Source organism: Leuciscus leuciscus (genome assembly GCF_965113295.1).
Source record: "Leuciscus leuciscus genome assembly, chromosome: 24".
Lineage (NCBI taxonomy): Eukaryota > Metazoa > Chordata > Actinopteri > Cypriniformes > Leuciscidae > Leuciscus > Leuciscus leuciscus.
The window spans coordinates 14405850-14422186 of record NC_138723.1 but is presented as its reverse complement, the minus strand read 5'-3'; the positions used below and the strand labels follow the sequence as shown (position 1 = coordinate 14422186).

The 16337-nt window shown below is 38.5% G+C and overlaps 1 protein-coding gene across 1 annotated transcript; it reads right to left on the bottom strand.

Annotated features, from left to right (window-relative positions):
* Positions 1-833: 833 nt before the first annotated feature.
* LOC309488893 (protocadherin alpha-C2-like) lies at positions 834-12386 on the bottom strand. The gene is made up of 6 exons (XM_082157311.1): positions 9851-12386; positions 8788-8849; positions 8549-8661; positions 8166-8414; positions 4320-6781; positions 834-2744 (listed from the first exon to the last, which is right to left on the bottom strand). Exons 1-6 carry the CDS (start codon positions 12320-12322, stop codon positions 2721-2723), a joined length of 5382 nt encoding a protein of 1793 aa, XP_082013437.1. The 5' UTR covers positions 12323-12386; the 3' UTR covers positions 834-2720.
* Positions 12387-16337: the final 3951 nt, after the last annotated feature.

The window sequence follows — 16337 nt, the reverse complement described above, 5'->3', positions numbered from 1 at the left end:
AAATTAAACCGTTTAAATGGCATCCATGTGTTTTGGAGCTTCGGGTGGTATTATATCGATAACAAAGAAAAACACTGAGCAAAGAATGCTGAGTTCCATGTATGTTGCCTGTCACGTCAAGTAAGAGACTTTATGTGCTACAGTGCAGAAGCCGCAGACCAGCTGAAGTGTGCCTGTGGTGAGATACTGTGAGACAGATCTGCAAACTGCTGTGTCAAGCTTTTGCGTGCTAAATAGCCCCAACTAGTGGCAGAAATATGTAAAACGCATCTAGATGGTGTCAGCAGTATTTCTCTCCTGCCTATTCAATACTAAATCACCATTTATTAGGTTGTGTGTATATCCTTGACTTCCCAAGTCAGAAAGATCTCAATCCTGAAGAAATACACAGACAAATTATAGAAGCACACCAGCATACATTTTAAATGGGTGGCTCATTGAGACTGTCTAATTATTTTATTATATTTGTGTATTTTATAACTATCGCTTCAGTTAGATATTTGATGCGATACTCAGATCTGTACTCTGAATCACAGTATAAGCATATCACGTATCAAGGCCTGAAAACATATACGTGCGTGAGAATCTGCATGTGTGTTTTAGAAAGAAAGAGGCAGAGGGAGAAACAGGCAGTTTGACAGTATGTGTTAGAGAGGTTAAAAAATGGTGTGCTTCTCTAGATCTAAAGAGATGGAGGTGTTGTCATGGTGACTGTTTCTATGGAGGCAGTCTTGCCTAGGTCAGCACCAATGAGACGGTGTGTTTTGCCATTATGTGATCACACTTCACAATTCAAGACAGTGAGTCTGAAACTCCAGAAATACTGTAAAAGCTTTTATTTTACAGCTGTATATACAAGCAAAGGGCAAATCATAAAGTCCAGCAAGGACACAAAGGCATTGTTTACTTTGTTTGCATAAGGACATTTCGCAAGTAAGGCAACAGAAAGTAAATACAAATACCGAAACGAGAAACCCAAGGCATGTCGATGAGATTGTGGTGTATGAGTGTGCTAATAGTATTACAATACTAAACCTCATCCAGTTTTTGCTGTTTTAAATTTCAGGCACACTTTTCTCTGCCCTAAGGCACACTGCAGTTTTTTTTACTCGTGTCATTTATCTCTAAATTCTCAAATCTGCTTTAAGGAACTCCAATTTGAGCTGTCACCTTTCAGCACAGTTATTTCAACTGAATTACAAGGCTTTCAATACTATAATGGTAACTTTTGAGTGTCATTCTGTGTTCTGGTCACAGCATGTGCCAATCTAAATACAGATCACATGTTTCAAGTGACCTATATTGCTGTTTTTTTCCCCTCTCTTTTTCTCCTTGTTCCTCCTACACCACATTTTCTTGCACTATCCTCACTCATTTCCACCATCCCACTCCTTAGCTGCGACAAATCCTTTTAATATAAGGAAAGGAATGGAGTTTTGATTTCTGTAACGATATAATTAGGTCTACATAATAATGATATAACGAAACTGCCAAATATCTCACCACATATAATAATTTCTTAAAACATTGCACTGTCATCATAAAAGAAGCAGCATTAAATACATTAACAAGCATTTCTTTTCTTGTTTTCATAATACAAAACAATATAAACTTCAAAAACTTCAGTAAATAAGGCCAAAAATTACACTGAATAGCAATTTAATAATATAATTGTTAATTCTCGTACAAAAAAGGTGTATATTATTGTTGTCAGTTATTCATTTTTGTGGCAGGATAATATTCTGGCTATATATCTGCAAAAGCTAGATTCATACTTGGTTTTACCTTTTTTTGGATTTGCACATTTTTTGCCTCCTTGGTTTTCAGTAAAATTTTGGCACATCACTATGGCAGTTGCCATGCTGATGTAATTATTACTTTGTAGCATTTGTCTGATTTAAAATACTTTAATTTTCTAAATGCTCTTGCCAAGGAAAATCAATTTTAAGCCGTTTACAGGGCAGGAGAAAAATAAACATTAATCTATGTGTACATGTGCACTACATAGATGTCAAACCAAATGTTTTGAGGTATAGACAATGCCTGGCTCATTCGCTTGTGCTCATCTGATCACAACTTTCTCATCAGCGCGTTTAAACTATGCAAAAATAGAGCATCATTGATACCAGAACTTTGATCCATCTTTGTCTTTGTATCTTACTGGAACCCCAAATGGCTGAAAGTCCAGGTTCTTCTGGTAGTCACGAAGTACCACCAGTATCTCTCTCTTCTGTCATAGAATCTGTATAGAAATCTTTTAGATACAAAAAGTCTATCTTGTTTGTCTTAGCCATGCAAAGTCATGCTCAATGTGGTTACAAATGGCTGACATATAGTTCTTAGACCCAGCATTAAATCACCACAAATATGAGATCCAGCCGCGCTGAATTAATGTCTTTCTCTGACACAATGTTGGTCTTGGTCTTCTATTAGCCCAAAAGGCAACGTGAAGAACAGGAAGCAGGAGAATAAGTGATAGTAAAATAAGTCAAATGAGTAAATTACGGTAATAAATGAAAGGACAAATGATATAAATGAATATAAAACATGAAAGAATCTCTCTCTTGAAGCTACACACACAGGTTGCTCAAGTTAGATCCTTGACCAAAATGTCTTGAATCTAAAGAAACCCTGATAAACGGTTAAATAGAAGTTCAATCTGTCCTTCATGGACAGAGCCTGGTGTGGAAGGTTGTAAACCATCAGTCAACGTGTCCAGATCATGGTAAATCACTGCTTGACTCCTGTCAATAGAAGGAAACGCAATTAATCCAACAGTCAAGACTGTAGAACAGAATGTTTACATTTTACATTTGGCAAAGCAACTTACATTGCATTCAAAGATCTACATTTTATAAGTTTGTGCACTCCCTGGAAATCAAACCTTGCCATTGCTATAGTTTGAGCTACAGGAATGCTGAACCTCATGCATTTTTCTAGTTCTTGAATAGTTTAGTTGTTGTTTTTATTTAATAGTAACATGGAACATTAGGTTTAAGAAACAAAATAGAGTGAAAAACAACTTAACATTACTGGGCCGACCCTGTAAAACACGGCAAAATATATTACAAAATGTACTTCAATGGACAAGAAAATACATTTCCAGTCTTAAATACACAACAATACATTTTAGGTATGCATTATATTGCAATTGTATGTGCAATCTTTTATTTGAGAGATTGCAGTCTTATTCAACAGAGGTCTAGACTCTAAAATTAAGGTTGCATATCTGAGTATGATTAAGTGTGAGTGATAGCAACCATTTGGAGACAGCTCAGAAAAAGCTCTCACACAGATTTAGGCTGACGTAAAGGGAGAAAAGCCGCAGAGCTAACTTTTACTTTTACTTTGATTAACTTTGATCAGGAAAAGGGAATTATATGATCAGTCTAAATGTGTGGAAAATTCTCAGTCTTCCTTTACTTCACAGCTCCATCACTGCATGTCACTCGTTCTCCCACTCACATCCAAATATAGACACATACTGATGCGTTAAGACTGGGTGTCCAACTTTATGTATAATAAATATCAAAAAACAGATCTGTTTTGTTGCTGTTTATCATTTACAGTGCACACTTTTTACACTTTTTTTTCTCCCAAATTTCCTTTAACAAACAGGCCCAAAGTCATTTTCAGTGGATGTTTGAAGTCAGGTTTACACTTATACATTTAATGCCTGATAATCAAAATGTGCCTTAGTGATTTTGAACAATATTAGTTTATTAATTTTAACCCTCTGGTAATATTTGCATGTGGGTCAAAAATGACCCAAAAAAATGTATTTCAATGAAATGATTGTACTATATTTTAGTTCGATAATGGCAGATTATTGCTGAAGTTTAAAAAAGTGAACTTTAAATATATATAAATATATATTCCAAATTTGAAGTTGATTTCTCCAAAAAAAATTAGCTTTCAGTACGAGTTTGTTTGTGGGCAGTAACCAATAGATGAAATGCATCTATCATTCATTTCCAATGCAATCATTTTTGACTGCAACCAATACAAGTGTGACTATTTTTTCAGGACCATTTAACCTTTTCGAATCATGTCCATGTTTTTTCTGTTCACACAGCAAGTGCCAAAACCTTTACCAAGTTTCATTCCACTCTGATGAAGTAAAATAATTCCAAAAAACAAAACATTTAATTTTTCCGTCAAAAAATTACTGATCAGCACCAGAGGGTTAAATGTTTTGCTTAAAAAGTGTCCTTGAGCTATATTTATTTAAAATAAACTTGGCTTGATGTTAATGCAGACTGTTTTATATGTTCATTACTTATTGGGGTCACTGTATATGCATATAGTGGTTCCAGTACCTGTAAAGTGGAAGATCTTGATGCACTGGTCTCAGTCAGCGCAGCACTTCCTGGGATACTTGACACAATAAACCCTGTTCCGTTAGGAAGGGGCTGCCGCACCACCACCTTCCCTTTTCTAGTCTCTTGCAGAAACAGACTGTACCAGTAGGCATCACTTGAGATGAGAGTAGAGTCAGCGATGGTGGAGGAGTTCCTCTGGCTGTGGATGCTGTTCCTACCCTGTGGAGCCGCTTGTGAGGGCTTCGATTCCTGACATTTCAGCACGATGATCACCAGGATGGTGATGAGCAGCATAAACAACACCGACCCCAAACCGATCAGCAAGTACAGGTTTAGATCGGTGATCAGGTCGTATTCGACAGGCACCTCTGTGGTTTCGGTTAACTGCGTGACCACTTGGTCCACTGTGGAGATCTTGATGGTCACCGTGGCGGAGCGAGGCGGTTCTCCGTTGTCTCTGGCTATGATGACCAGGTGTTGAACTTTGGGGTCTCTGTAACTGAACATCCGCGTGGTTCGTATCTCGCCGTTGTACTGATCGAGGCTGAATAGTGGCGTGTCTGTGATCTGCAGGAACTGATATGTTATACGAGAGTTCTGCATGGAGTCGGCGTCCAACGCGATAACCTTGGTGACCAGGGATCCTTTATCGCTCGACCTTGGGATTTTTTGCTCTATGACAGTGCCCTGCGGACGCCAGGGAGAAACTATGAGGGGCGTGTTGTCGTTTTGGTCCAGGATGATGATGTGTACGGTCACATTACTGCTAAGCGGAGGGAGCCCAGAATCTCTCGCTTCAATGTGGAACAGAAACTCCTTCTCCCTTTCGTAGTCAAATGTGCGTAAAGCGTAGAGGTTGCCATTTTCAGGATTGATGGAAAACAGCATGGACATTGAGGTGTTGACTATCTCCTTTTCTATGATGAAGTAAACCAGATACTGATTTTCATGCAGGTCTGGGTCATGAGCGGTTAGTGAGGCTAGCAACGCTCCGGGCTCGTTGTTTTCCATCAGATGAATGGTATAGAGGGTTTGAGGAAACATTGGGCCATTATCATTTACATCTTGAATTGTAACACTGATCGTTTCGTTATCGGTCAGAGGAGGGCTTCCTCTGTCAGTCACGTGAAGAGTGATGTCATAACTGTGGATGCGCTCACGGTCAAGTGATTCGGTGACTATTAACGTAAAAAAGTCTTCCGATGACTTATTAAGTGCAAAAGGTAACATCTCAGCATTGTGGATGGAGAGAACAACTTTGCCATTATCTCCAGAGTCCCTGTCGCTCACGCTGATGACGGCGATCACCGTTCCTACAGGGTCATTTTCTTTAATCAGACTCTGTGAAGATTTGATCGTAATCTCAGGATGGTTGTCGTTTAGATCGGTGATGAACACTAATATTTTACACTGACCTGAAAGCGGATTCACTGCCTTGTCCTTGGCTTCAACATACATCTCAAAACTCTTCACTTCTTCAAAATCGATCTCGTCTTTTACTCTTATTTCTCCACTGCTGGGATCCAAAGAGAACTTTTCTTGTGTTTTCTCAGATGTGTATAAAGTGAAAGAGTATATGACGTCCGCATTGACACCCTCGTCCAAATCTGTTGCATTCAGCTGCATAATCAGCGTCCCTATAGGTGCATTCTCAATGAGGTCAACCGAGTAAACTTGTCGATCAAACTGAGGGGCGTTGTCATTGATGTCCAGCACTTGAATGATAATGCTGGCCGTGCCTGAACGTGCAGGTTTGCCGCCGTCCACAGCGGTGAGGGTTAGTGTGTGGACGGCCTGTTTTTCTCTGTCCAAACTAGCTTTTAGTACCAGGTCGACATATTTAGTCCCGTCACTTCCAGTCTGGATTTCAATGGTAAACTCGTTACTTTCACTCAGGTAATAGGTCTCGATCGAGTTCTCTCCAACATCTGCATCCACCGCGTTTGTTAAAGAAAATCTCTCTCCAGGTGTTGCTGATTCCGAAACATCGAGCGGTATTCTCTCCCGTCTGAACTGAGGCGCGTTGTCATTTATGTCCATAATTTCCAATTCGATATTAAATATGCGTAATGGGCTCTCGATTATCACATCCATCTTGAGGAAACAGAACGATGATGTTTTGGCCGGGCATAAATACTCCCGATCAATTTTCTCAGCGATAAACAGTTCTCCGGTGTCTTTATTTATTTCTAGGTATTTCTTGCTATGAATATAATCCAGCTTTACCTTTCGTTCCAACAGGCTGTGCGCGTCGAGGCCCAAATCCGAGGCGATATTTGCGATCACGGAGCCCACTGGAATTTCTTCGGGGATGGAGTATCTTGTTACAGCCGAGGCGAGACTCCACAGCGCGGAGAGGACTGCGAAACCGAGACGCCATCTCCTCCTTTGATCCATTGCAGTGCACACGTTAATGCTTTCGCTGTCTTTCACAAGAATTATAGCAATGTTTTCGAAAACGAATGGAGGTTAGCGGGTATTTGGAAAGCATCTTAAAAGCATCCAGCAGAGAATCGCCATATAGCGCCGTGCCGTGGATCCCGCCCGCTGATCAGATTCATCTGAGCTTCAGTGCTGCTCTGACAGTCCAACAGCATTGTGAAAGAAAAGCATGGGTTGTGCTTGCATTCCCCTTAAAGTGAATAGCATTAGTGCAGCGACATCGATCGTGTGAAGATATACATTTACATAAAAATATATATATATAAATATATATTTTAGGAAAATGAAAAAAATATTATTTCTGAAATTACTTTTGACTTTAGCTTTCTGGAAGTCTTATGAAAGCTAGCACATATAATGTACAGTTTGTCTGCAAATGTTGAAAGTAATAAAAAATGTATTTATATAAGGTACTATTATTTATTTTTCTCGACAAATTAAGACTGTTGTTGGGCGTCATCAAACAAGAAGCAAGTTCAGCACCACGGACAGATCCATCTTGTATCTTGGTTCCACTGATAAGCCAAGCAAAATAAAAGCATGTTTAGGGTGGAAAATGAACAACAACAAAAATTTCTGCGCGACAATCCTCACTTTATTACAGTAATGATTTATATTTATTATTTTTATTATTATTATTATTCCTAAAATCACAGATGTTGCGGTCTGCTAATATTCCACACAGGCTGCTATAATTAATTGTAATTATGTATCTAATTGGTAACGATTTAATGCACCTAATCAGTAACAATTACAGGTGTGTCATTTATAAAGAAGCACTGTGAATACTTGTCTCTTCAAACCATTTGTAGATTAATGCCATTGTGTAAACTAACCATAAGCCATGTTGATTTAATGTTATACATGTAAAATCCACCTATAAATTAAAGCTCTATATATTTTGCTACTCTACTTTTTTTTTTTTTTTTTTTTTTTTGTCAAAGAGGGTGGGGGAATAGACAAGAAATGCACAGTTTTATACCATCATGCTGTTTCTTGTCATTTTGGCACAGCAAGAACCACTGCAGTGATCATTTTTTTACATTGCAAATGACAAAAGAGCAATATTAAATCAATTATAATGATATTCTTTATTCTGTACATTTTGGAAACAAAAGGGATATCATTTTGGAAAATATAACCTGAATTCTCACCAATATGGGTGATTATAATTGAAGCAATCATCTGTTTAATGCTTTCAGAAAGTTTTCGAACACTGAAGATATCAGGAAAACAATGCAATAACAATTACAGAATTATCAAAGTACTTTAAGTAATGTCTTGTTGTGAAAGTTATGAAGGCAAATTATACAGCACATTTAATCCAAGTGGAATATATACAATTTATATACAGGAAGAAATCTACAGATGAAAAATACAAATGGAAAAATCATTTGAAAAAATCATTGGTTATTATTGCATCCTCTTGGCGGTTATTGTTCGGCTTTTTCTTTTTGCCAAAAGTTGAGAATGAGTTGTAGACTTCAAACTCCCCATTGTTTGCCATCTTAAGTGTACAGAGTGTTGATGGTGTTCCGGGAATGTAAACATTATGTTGATAGTCTGGTGAGGGTTGAATTGAATCCGGTTGGTTGTAACGTGTCCATGATCGGTTTGGAAAGCCCCCAACCTTAGGTGAGGTCTTATAATCTGTTTTAAGTGACAAAGAAAAGTTCAATTCGATTAAATAACAAGGAAGCTATACAGAATATATAAAGCTGGTCTTTTTGAGCATGCCTTTTAACTGAACATGTTTTTAAGGATGACAAATATAATGATTTTACCATGCATGTGATTTCCCCAGGTCCAGTACTGTGGAACAGATGGGTAAGCATAGTTGTCTGAGTCCTGAATCAGTCTGCGCTGCAGAGTCCTACCTGTGTTTATTGGAGTATGGCTAAAAAAAAACAAAAAAAACATGGACATGTCAGATGCTTTGTGTGTGTGTGTGTGTGTGTGTGAGAGAGAGAGAAAGAGAGAGAGAGAGAGAGAGAGCAATAGAATCAGCTTTTACTTTAATCACCTTTTGTATGTATAATTGAGCTGGTTCTTAGTCAGTGTTTGGTCTTTGTTTCCCTGTTTGAGCTGCAAAGAAAAGAAAAAAAAGAGTTGAAATATTTACTCCACGCACTTATACATGAGAGGCACAATAATGTACTACAAGCACAATGTCTATGCCAAGAAGAGGAAAGACCTCAGAAGAACACATCAAAAACAGTCACTAAAGCACTAAGTGACTTTACTAATTCATCACCTTGTTGCAGTATACTTACAATTTGCAGCAGTGACAAAAAAATGCATGTGTTTATTTATTTATTTATGAACTGTGCATTAAGAATTTTAAGGTCTAGTTCACAGAAAAACAATGAATATCCAGTATAGCTCAAAGGTAGAATAAACAATACACTATTGTTTGCTCAATAGTTAATTTCAGTGCTGTTCTGCAAATGTATAATAATAATAATAATAATAATATGTATTTTATTTTATTTTATATAATTATTGTTTTTGTTATTATTTAATTATTATAATGGGCAATTATTCTATAAAATTATATATTTTATTATATTGTTGTGATGTGTTATATTATATATATATATATATATATATATATATATATATATATTTATTTATTTATTTATTTATTTATTTATTTATTTATTTAAAATAATACAGAGTTAGCTCAACATAGGGACAGGAGAGCTGTCAGTCAATAAATGGGAAAACAAAGTAACTTGCGTTAATTATTTGAAAAAGTAACTCAGATGTTTTGTTGTAAATTTAAAAATAATGTGTTATTTTACTAGCTACTTGAAAAAGTAATTGATTACGTGTTACTCCAACACTGTTGTTGTTGTTGTTGTTGTTGTTATTATCATTATTATTAGTATAGTCCTGCGTGTGGTACTTGCATTGGCATGTCCAAATATTGTTTATATTTGTAATTAAATTACAATTTACAGGCTATTGTTTACATTTTATTATTTAATCTCCTGCCAATTTCTGGGCTGATTAAAGAACAAGAAGTATATGAAGTCTCCATCTAGTGGACAAACTTGATATATCTATTTTTTGTTGATTATTACCTCGTTTGGAGAGGTCACATTCCTTGTACCAAGACTGTGGCTGGTTGGGCTCCAGGTCAAAGTTTTATTTTCCATTTCCTTGATGTTATTTCGAGAAGATGTTCCCATCGGGCTACAAGGCTTGAGGAACATGAAGTCACTTTTAGATGACTCTGGAGTTAAACACATTTTATAGCAGTAGTTTTGACCTATTGGGTGGTTCGCGTTTACTTCCACGCAGTGCGTGGGCCCCTTTGATCCCGGTGATATGTGAATGTTCAAGTTGGACTTTTTAATGACGTCACTGGAGGGGTCCTTAGAATGAAACCCACAGCACGAGTTTCTGTCCTTGTGTCCCTTAATTGTAGCCAGGACAATAATAGCCACGAGAAACGTGAATGAAACCGCGCCCAGAGACACGATTAAATACAGCGTGAGGTTTGACCTGTACTGAGGGCTGAGCGCGAGGTCACCAAAATCAGGCAAGGATTCTGGCACGCTGTCAACAACTGACAACATGATGGAGGCCGTGGCCGAGAGGGGCGGATGACCGTTGTCCTTCACCAAAACCACTAGCCTCTGCCTCCTGGGGTCGTTGTCCATCAGCCGGCGGATTGTCCTGATCTCCCCAGTGTACAACGCAACGCTGAACAAACTGAGATCTGTAGCTTGAAGGACTTCATAAAAAAGACGCGAGTTTTGCCCGGCATCCGCGTCCATGGCGGTGATTTTAGCCACTAGGTATCCGGCATCAGCATTTCTAGGGACAACTACAACCGCTGTGGTGTCATTCTCGGGCATCGGGGATACAATGATTGGAGGATTGTCATTCTGATCCAAAACAAACACGTTCACTGTTACGTTAGCGCGGAGAGGCGGAAAACCAGCATCTTCGGCTTGAACCACGATCTGAAAGTTTCTGAGCTGCTCGTGGTCGAAAGAACGCAGTGCGTAAATGTTGCCGTTATCTGAATTGATGGACACGTAGGTGGACACTGGCATTCCATGGATGTCGTTTTCTTGAATAGAGTAGGATAAGTAAGAATTCTGATCCGCGTCTGCGTCTTGTGCGGTGATGGTGCAAATCGAGGCTCCTGGCGCGTTGTTTTCGGTCAGGTAGACCGTGTAGGAGGGCTGTCTGAAACGCGGCGCGTTGTCGTTTATGTCAGACACTTGCACTAAAATAGTTTTCCTGGTAAAAAGAGGAGGCGAGCCCATATCACGCGCCGTGAGGGTGATGTTATACTCTGAAATGGTCTCTCTGTCCAGAAAATCACACGTAACCAAAGTGTAGTAGTTTTTAAAAGAGGAGTGCAGCTGAAAGGGAACGTGATGAGGAATTTCACAATCAACATTTCCGTTTTCCCCAGAGTCTTTATCCATAACGCTAATGACTGCTATCACTGTGCCAGGGGGAGCATCCTCTTGGACAGGCGTAGATACTGATGTAAGAATCACTTCTGGAAGATTGTCGTTGACGTCTATGATGTTAACCATAACTTTGCAGTGCACTGCCACCGCAGAGGGTCCCTTGTCTTTGGCTTGCACATAAATCTCGTGCATTCGTGCCTTTTCATAATCTATAAGTCCTTTTACTTTGATTTCTCCAGTGCGGGAATCCACGCTGAACAGCTCGCGCACTCTCATTGGAGCGTGGCCGCTGAAAGAGTATGTGATCTCTCCATTGGGTCCTTCATCGATATCAGTGGCGTTTAGTTTTATCACGACTGTGCCTCGCGGTGCGTTTTCAGCCAGCTTCACTTTATAAAAGTTCTGATCGAACACAGGCGCGTTATCGTTGGCATCCAGTACCGTTATGTTTATTTGCGCAGTGCCCGACCTCTCTGGCGAGCCTCCATCCACCGCTGTAATAACCATCAAGTGGGTCTTCTGCTGCTCCCGGTCCAGCGGAGTTTCAAGGATCAGTTCTGCGAATTTACTGCCGTCACTACGCGTCTGGACGTCCAGGACGAAGTGTTCGTTTACGCTCAGCAAATACGAGCGCATAGAGTTCTCACCGACGTCCAGGTCCTGCGCGCTTTCCAGTGGGAAGCGCGATCCAGGCGCGGCGGATTCGGAGATATCCAGGTTAAATTCACTCCATGGAAAGACTGGAGAGTTGTCGTTTACATCAAATATTTCAACTTCGACCCTATACAATTCTAATGGGTTTTCGATCACAACCTGAAGATGGAATGAACAATATGGATTTTGTTCGCACAACTCTTCTCGATCAATTCTTTCATTGACAAATAAAACCCCGTTTTCTAAATTCACCTCTAAATATTGCCGTTTTGCACCTGAGACTATTCTAAATCGGCGAACTGAGAGTTTGTTGGTGTCTAATCCCAGATCCTCCGCAATATTTCCAACAAAAGCCCCGTGCTCCAGTTCTTCTGGGATCGTGTAACGAATCTGTGCCAGAACTACATCCATCAGAGACGCGATGAGCGCCAGGCAGGTTACCTGCCATGTCCATATCCACAGCTCCATTTAAATATAGTCTCCTTCCTGTGTGCCTTCAAATGAACGACCAAACAAAACACTCATAGCTAAAGCTTTAAAATGGTAGACAAAAATCCACCCAAACGCACAGTAACATTTCGTGAGAGAATGAGCACACTAATGACAATGAAGTGGTAAATCCCTGAACCTCGTACTTTAACACTGGAGAGCGCGCCTTTGGCCAATGGCACGTGCGCAAGAGTGAGAGAGCGCGAGTGTGTTTGCATGTGGGAGACAGAAGGGGAGGAGGTGAACTCTAAACACTATATTGTGTCTTCATTTTCAATACATTTCTTATTACATTGTTAAAATCCGAATCGTTTCACAATTGGGGTTTGTTGATCTCCCACCGCCATACGTACAAAATAAAATAAAATGTATGATTTCAATACACTGTAGATATACGAGTCGGCTTATAATATTATTCCCATTTGCCTGTTATTAACCGTAATTACATTCGTTTTACATAATGGTGCCCATCTTTTTATTTTTTTATTATATATAATTGGGTCATTGATTCAGTGCCTTTTGTGTCCCCAGTAAAGATCATGATCTTACTTAAAATGTTGAACAATATACATGTTAAACCTGTCTAAGTCATAAATAACACAATTTGTATTATAAGCATATTAAAGTTGATTAAAAAATAATTTGAGACATTTTACAGCATTTTGATCCACATATAATCATTTTTCCTATGTCCCCAGGTCTGTGTATCCCAATTTCAGGCTAGAAGAAGAAGAAGTTTTATTAATATAGCGCCTTTCCATAGCGCAAGGTCGCTTTACATTGTACATTACAATACATTTAAACACCCACACATACATTACAGTCACATAGGATACATATAGTCACATTATCCAAAATGCATGTTATATAGATATGTTTTTAACTGGGTCTTGAAAGTAGGCACAGATGAGGTATTACATAGTGTAAGAGGTAGCGAATTCCAAAATTGAGGAGCATTAACACTAAATTAACACCATGTCCCCAGGTCTGTGTATCCCAATTTCAGGCTAAACTTACTATAAGGATTTTTTTTTCTTTTTTTTTTTTCTACATTGTTGGGTATATCAGTAAAGATTCTCTCTAATTTATTTTATAATAAAGATTTTAGCTAGTGCCTCAATTTATTGTCCACCCTGTTATTTTTGACTACTGTCCCTTTAAATGAATATTGGGAAAATTAAATAACATCATATCATAAAGCCGTCCATCACTACTGTGGAGGGAAAACAATTTGGGGAAGTGAGTGAGATCCTACTGAGATTTATCTGTCTATTTTGACAAATTTTATCTTTCAAATTTGATGTGGTCAACACTAGTACATCCACCCTGTTAAGAAGGAAAAAAATATATAATTAAAGACTATGCTATTCTTTATTAGATAAACCTATGTTAGCTTCTTTAGCTTCTTTTGGCTGATTTTAGGTCAGAATGTCCACCCTGTTTCCACCCTGTTAAATAAGACCTAACAGAGTGGACACTGAGAGTGTAAATAGTGATTATGAAAGTAATTTATGTTTGAAGTTGAAGTATTTAAATTTCTTTGGCAATGTTTTACGTGTTGTTTCCCATCTCAATCCAGTTCAAACTAAAGTAATAATGTAACTGGTTGTATGTGAGAGAAATCATCCACCCATCTTGTCCACATCCACCCTGTTATTATTTTGTGCATCTCAATAAAAATTGAATGTAGGCCTATCCATAAATGAGGGGAGGAAGCTGAGCCAACAAGTCGTCATTATAACCCTTATGCGCCAGAGAAACAATTGCGCATTATTTAAAATTTTCTTTGAACTTCCATTTCAGTGGTCGATCTAGCCTATATTTCTATGGCATTGCTGTTGAAGAGTAATTAGATGGTGAAGTGGATTTACTTATTAGGCTACTTTGAGTCAATGAAAGTTATCAGAAGCATTGTAATGTTTAAAGCGGATGTCATAACAAATGTCAGTAGACTGGCAAGATTTTAAAAGGAGTGGCTAAATCATAAATCTGTAAGATCTTACCTTCATGCTGTAGAAATACAAACCGGAAGACAGAACACAACGTGCAGCGCTGAAAAGGGGCGTGGCTACATACAGTCTAAACAAAAAAAACAAGACACAAAATAGGCCTAATCTTAAATAATTTTCGATATTAGTTCAGAAAAAAAAGGTGTGAATTGGGCCTACATTTAATATTCAGTCTAACATTTAACATTAAGCTATTATTATTATTATTATTATTATTAATAATATGTGGTGGGTTACAAAAGCAGACAACGAAGCTGAGACAACAAAGCTGAGACAAAGAGGTTTCAACATATTTTAAAATAACTCTATAGCTTCTTCCCCATGTCATTTCTGCAGTCTTATCCCTTTCTCATTCCTCCTGCCTTTCCCGACAAGTAAAGACATTCTGTTTTAAATAAGCGCCAAACACAATCTGTCTGTGGAATGAAACTGCGGCAGATGGCACGATCTTCCAAGGGCTCGTGCTCTTTTTAATTAATGTAGTGGGGATTAAAGGGCCGCGGGTCCGGATCATTAGTGAACAGAGGTATTAAAAGGTTTTGTGAGGCATAATCCAGCCGCTCGCGATTGGTTGAGCAGGAGACTACATGGTTCCCATGATATTCTCCTGCTTTCCATTACCTTAAGTGCATACTAAATGGCATAGAGCCGAGTCGGAAATAAAGCAACTTAAATCGACCCACCAAACAAACACATTTACTCTCATTAATGGCCAAAAAGAGGACACGAATGTGGAGTGGTGTAAACAGTTGTTCTTCGTGGTCATTGTCATTGAGGTCAAGTGGAAAGGAAGTCATTTTTTCACACCTATTTTACAGTGATGTATAATAATTAATGATAGAAGCTATTTATATTTTGTCAGTGAACAAAATCTAACTGAAAGCGCTACTGTTGCTATAAGCGAATGTGATTTTTTTTCTTGTAATCTAACTTTTTATTGTTCGTAAAACATTTGAAAACTCTGATAGCCAAGCCTATAGCCTTTATAGATAGCCTATCAGGAGGGGATCGAAATGTAATTAGGGGGCTCGGACCCCCCTCCCCCAACCCCCCATTCACTGCACCCTACATTTTAACACTGAAAAAAAAAATCTCTGTGCAAAACACATTTTGTGAATACTGTGCTTTTTTACAGCAAAAAGCCTAAAAATCTAAATTTGTACGAGAGATAGGCTACACCTGAATAATAGAGATAAAATGAAACGTAAAAAATGTAATCACCCCGACTAATTTTAGGGTGTCATGCGGTCCAGACATTAGACTGGCACTAATTAAAGGCTCATTTTCTTTCTATCTCTGAATTGATTTTTAGGAGAGTGGTTTAATGATTTTAGATTAGTCTGTAGCCTACATTAGCCTTCAGTGAACTCCATAAATGCGGATTGACCTACAACAGCATTAGGCGACACAACTGTTTATAATCCAAATAGTCTGAGATAGAATTTGACAATTGAATAAACAGATAGGCTATTTATTGATATTATAAATTCAAAGAGTCAATCATTTATACTTTTTAGGTACACCTGTTCAACTGTTTGTTAATGCAAATATCTAATCAGCCAATCACATGGCGGCAACTTAACGCATTTACGTAGGCTATGTAGACATGGTCGAGACGATCTGGTGAAGTTTAAACAGAATGGGGAAGAAAGGTGACTTAAGTGATTTTGAATGTGGTGCAGTTGTTGGTGCCAGGCGGGCTGATCTGAGACTGAGTACTGTTGATCTACTGGGATTTTCACTTACAACCATCTCTAGGGTTTAGATTCCAGAGGGTTTAGATGCCTTGTTGATGCCAGAGGTCAGAGGAGAATGACCAGACTGGTTCCAGCTGATAGAAAGGCAACAGTAACTCAAATAACCACTTGTTACAACTGAGGTCTCTGAACGCACAACATGTCCAACCTTGAAGCAGATGAGCTACAGCAGCAGAAAACACACCGGGTGACATTCAAACAGGAAACTGAGCAACAATTCACAACTGC

What these genes read in the sequence shown, in the direction of transcription:
- LOC309488893 (XM_082157311.1), bottom strand. Translation starts at nt 12,322, where the DNA reads ATGGAGCTGTGGATATGGACATGGCAGGTAACCTGCCTGGCGCTCATC. An exon ending in ATGTGACCTCTCCAAACGAG is followed by an intron (nt 8,850 to 9,850) that starts GTAATAATCAAC and finishes TTTTCTTTGCAG; the next exon opens with CTCAAACAGGGAAACAAAGA. An exon ending in TGCAATAATAACCAATGATT is followed by an intron (nt 6,782 to 8,165) that starts TTTTCAAATGAT and finishes AACCTCCATTCG; the next exon opens with TTTTCGAAAACATTGCTATA.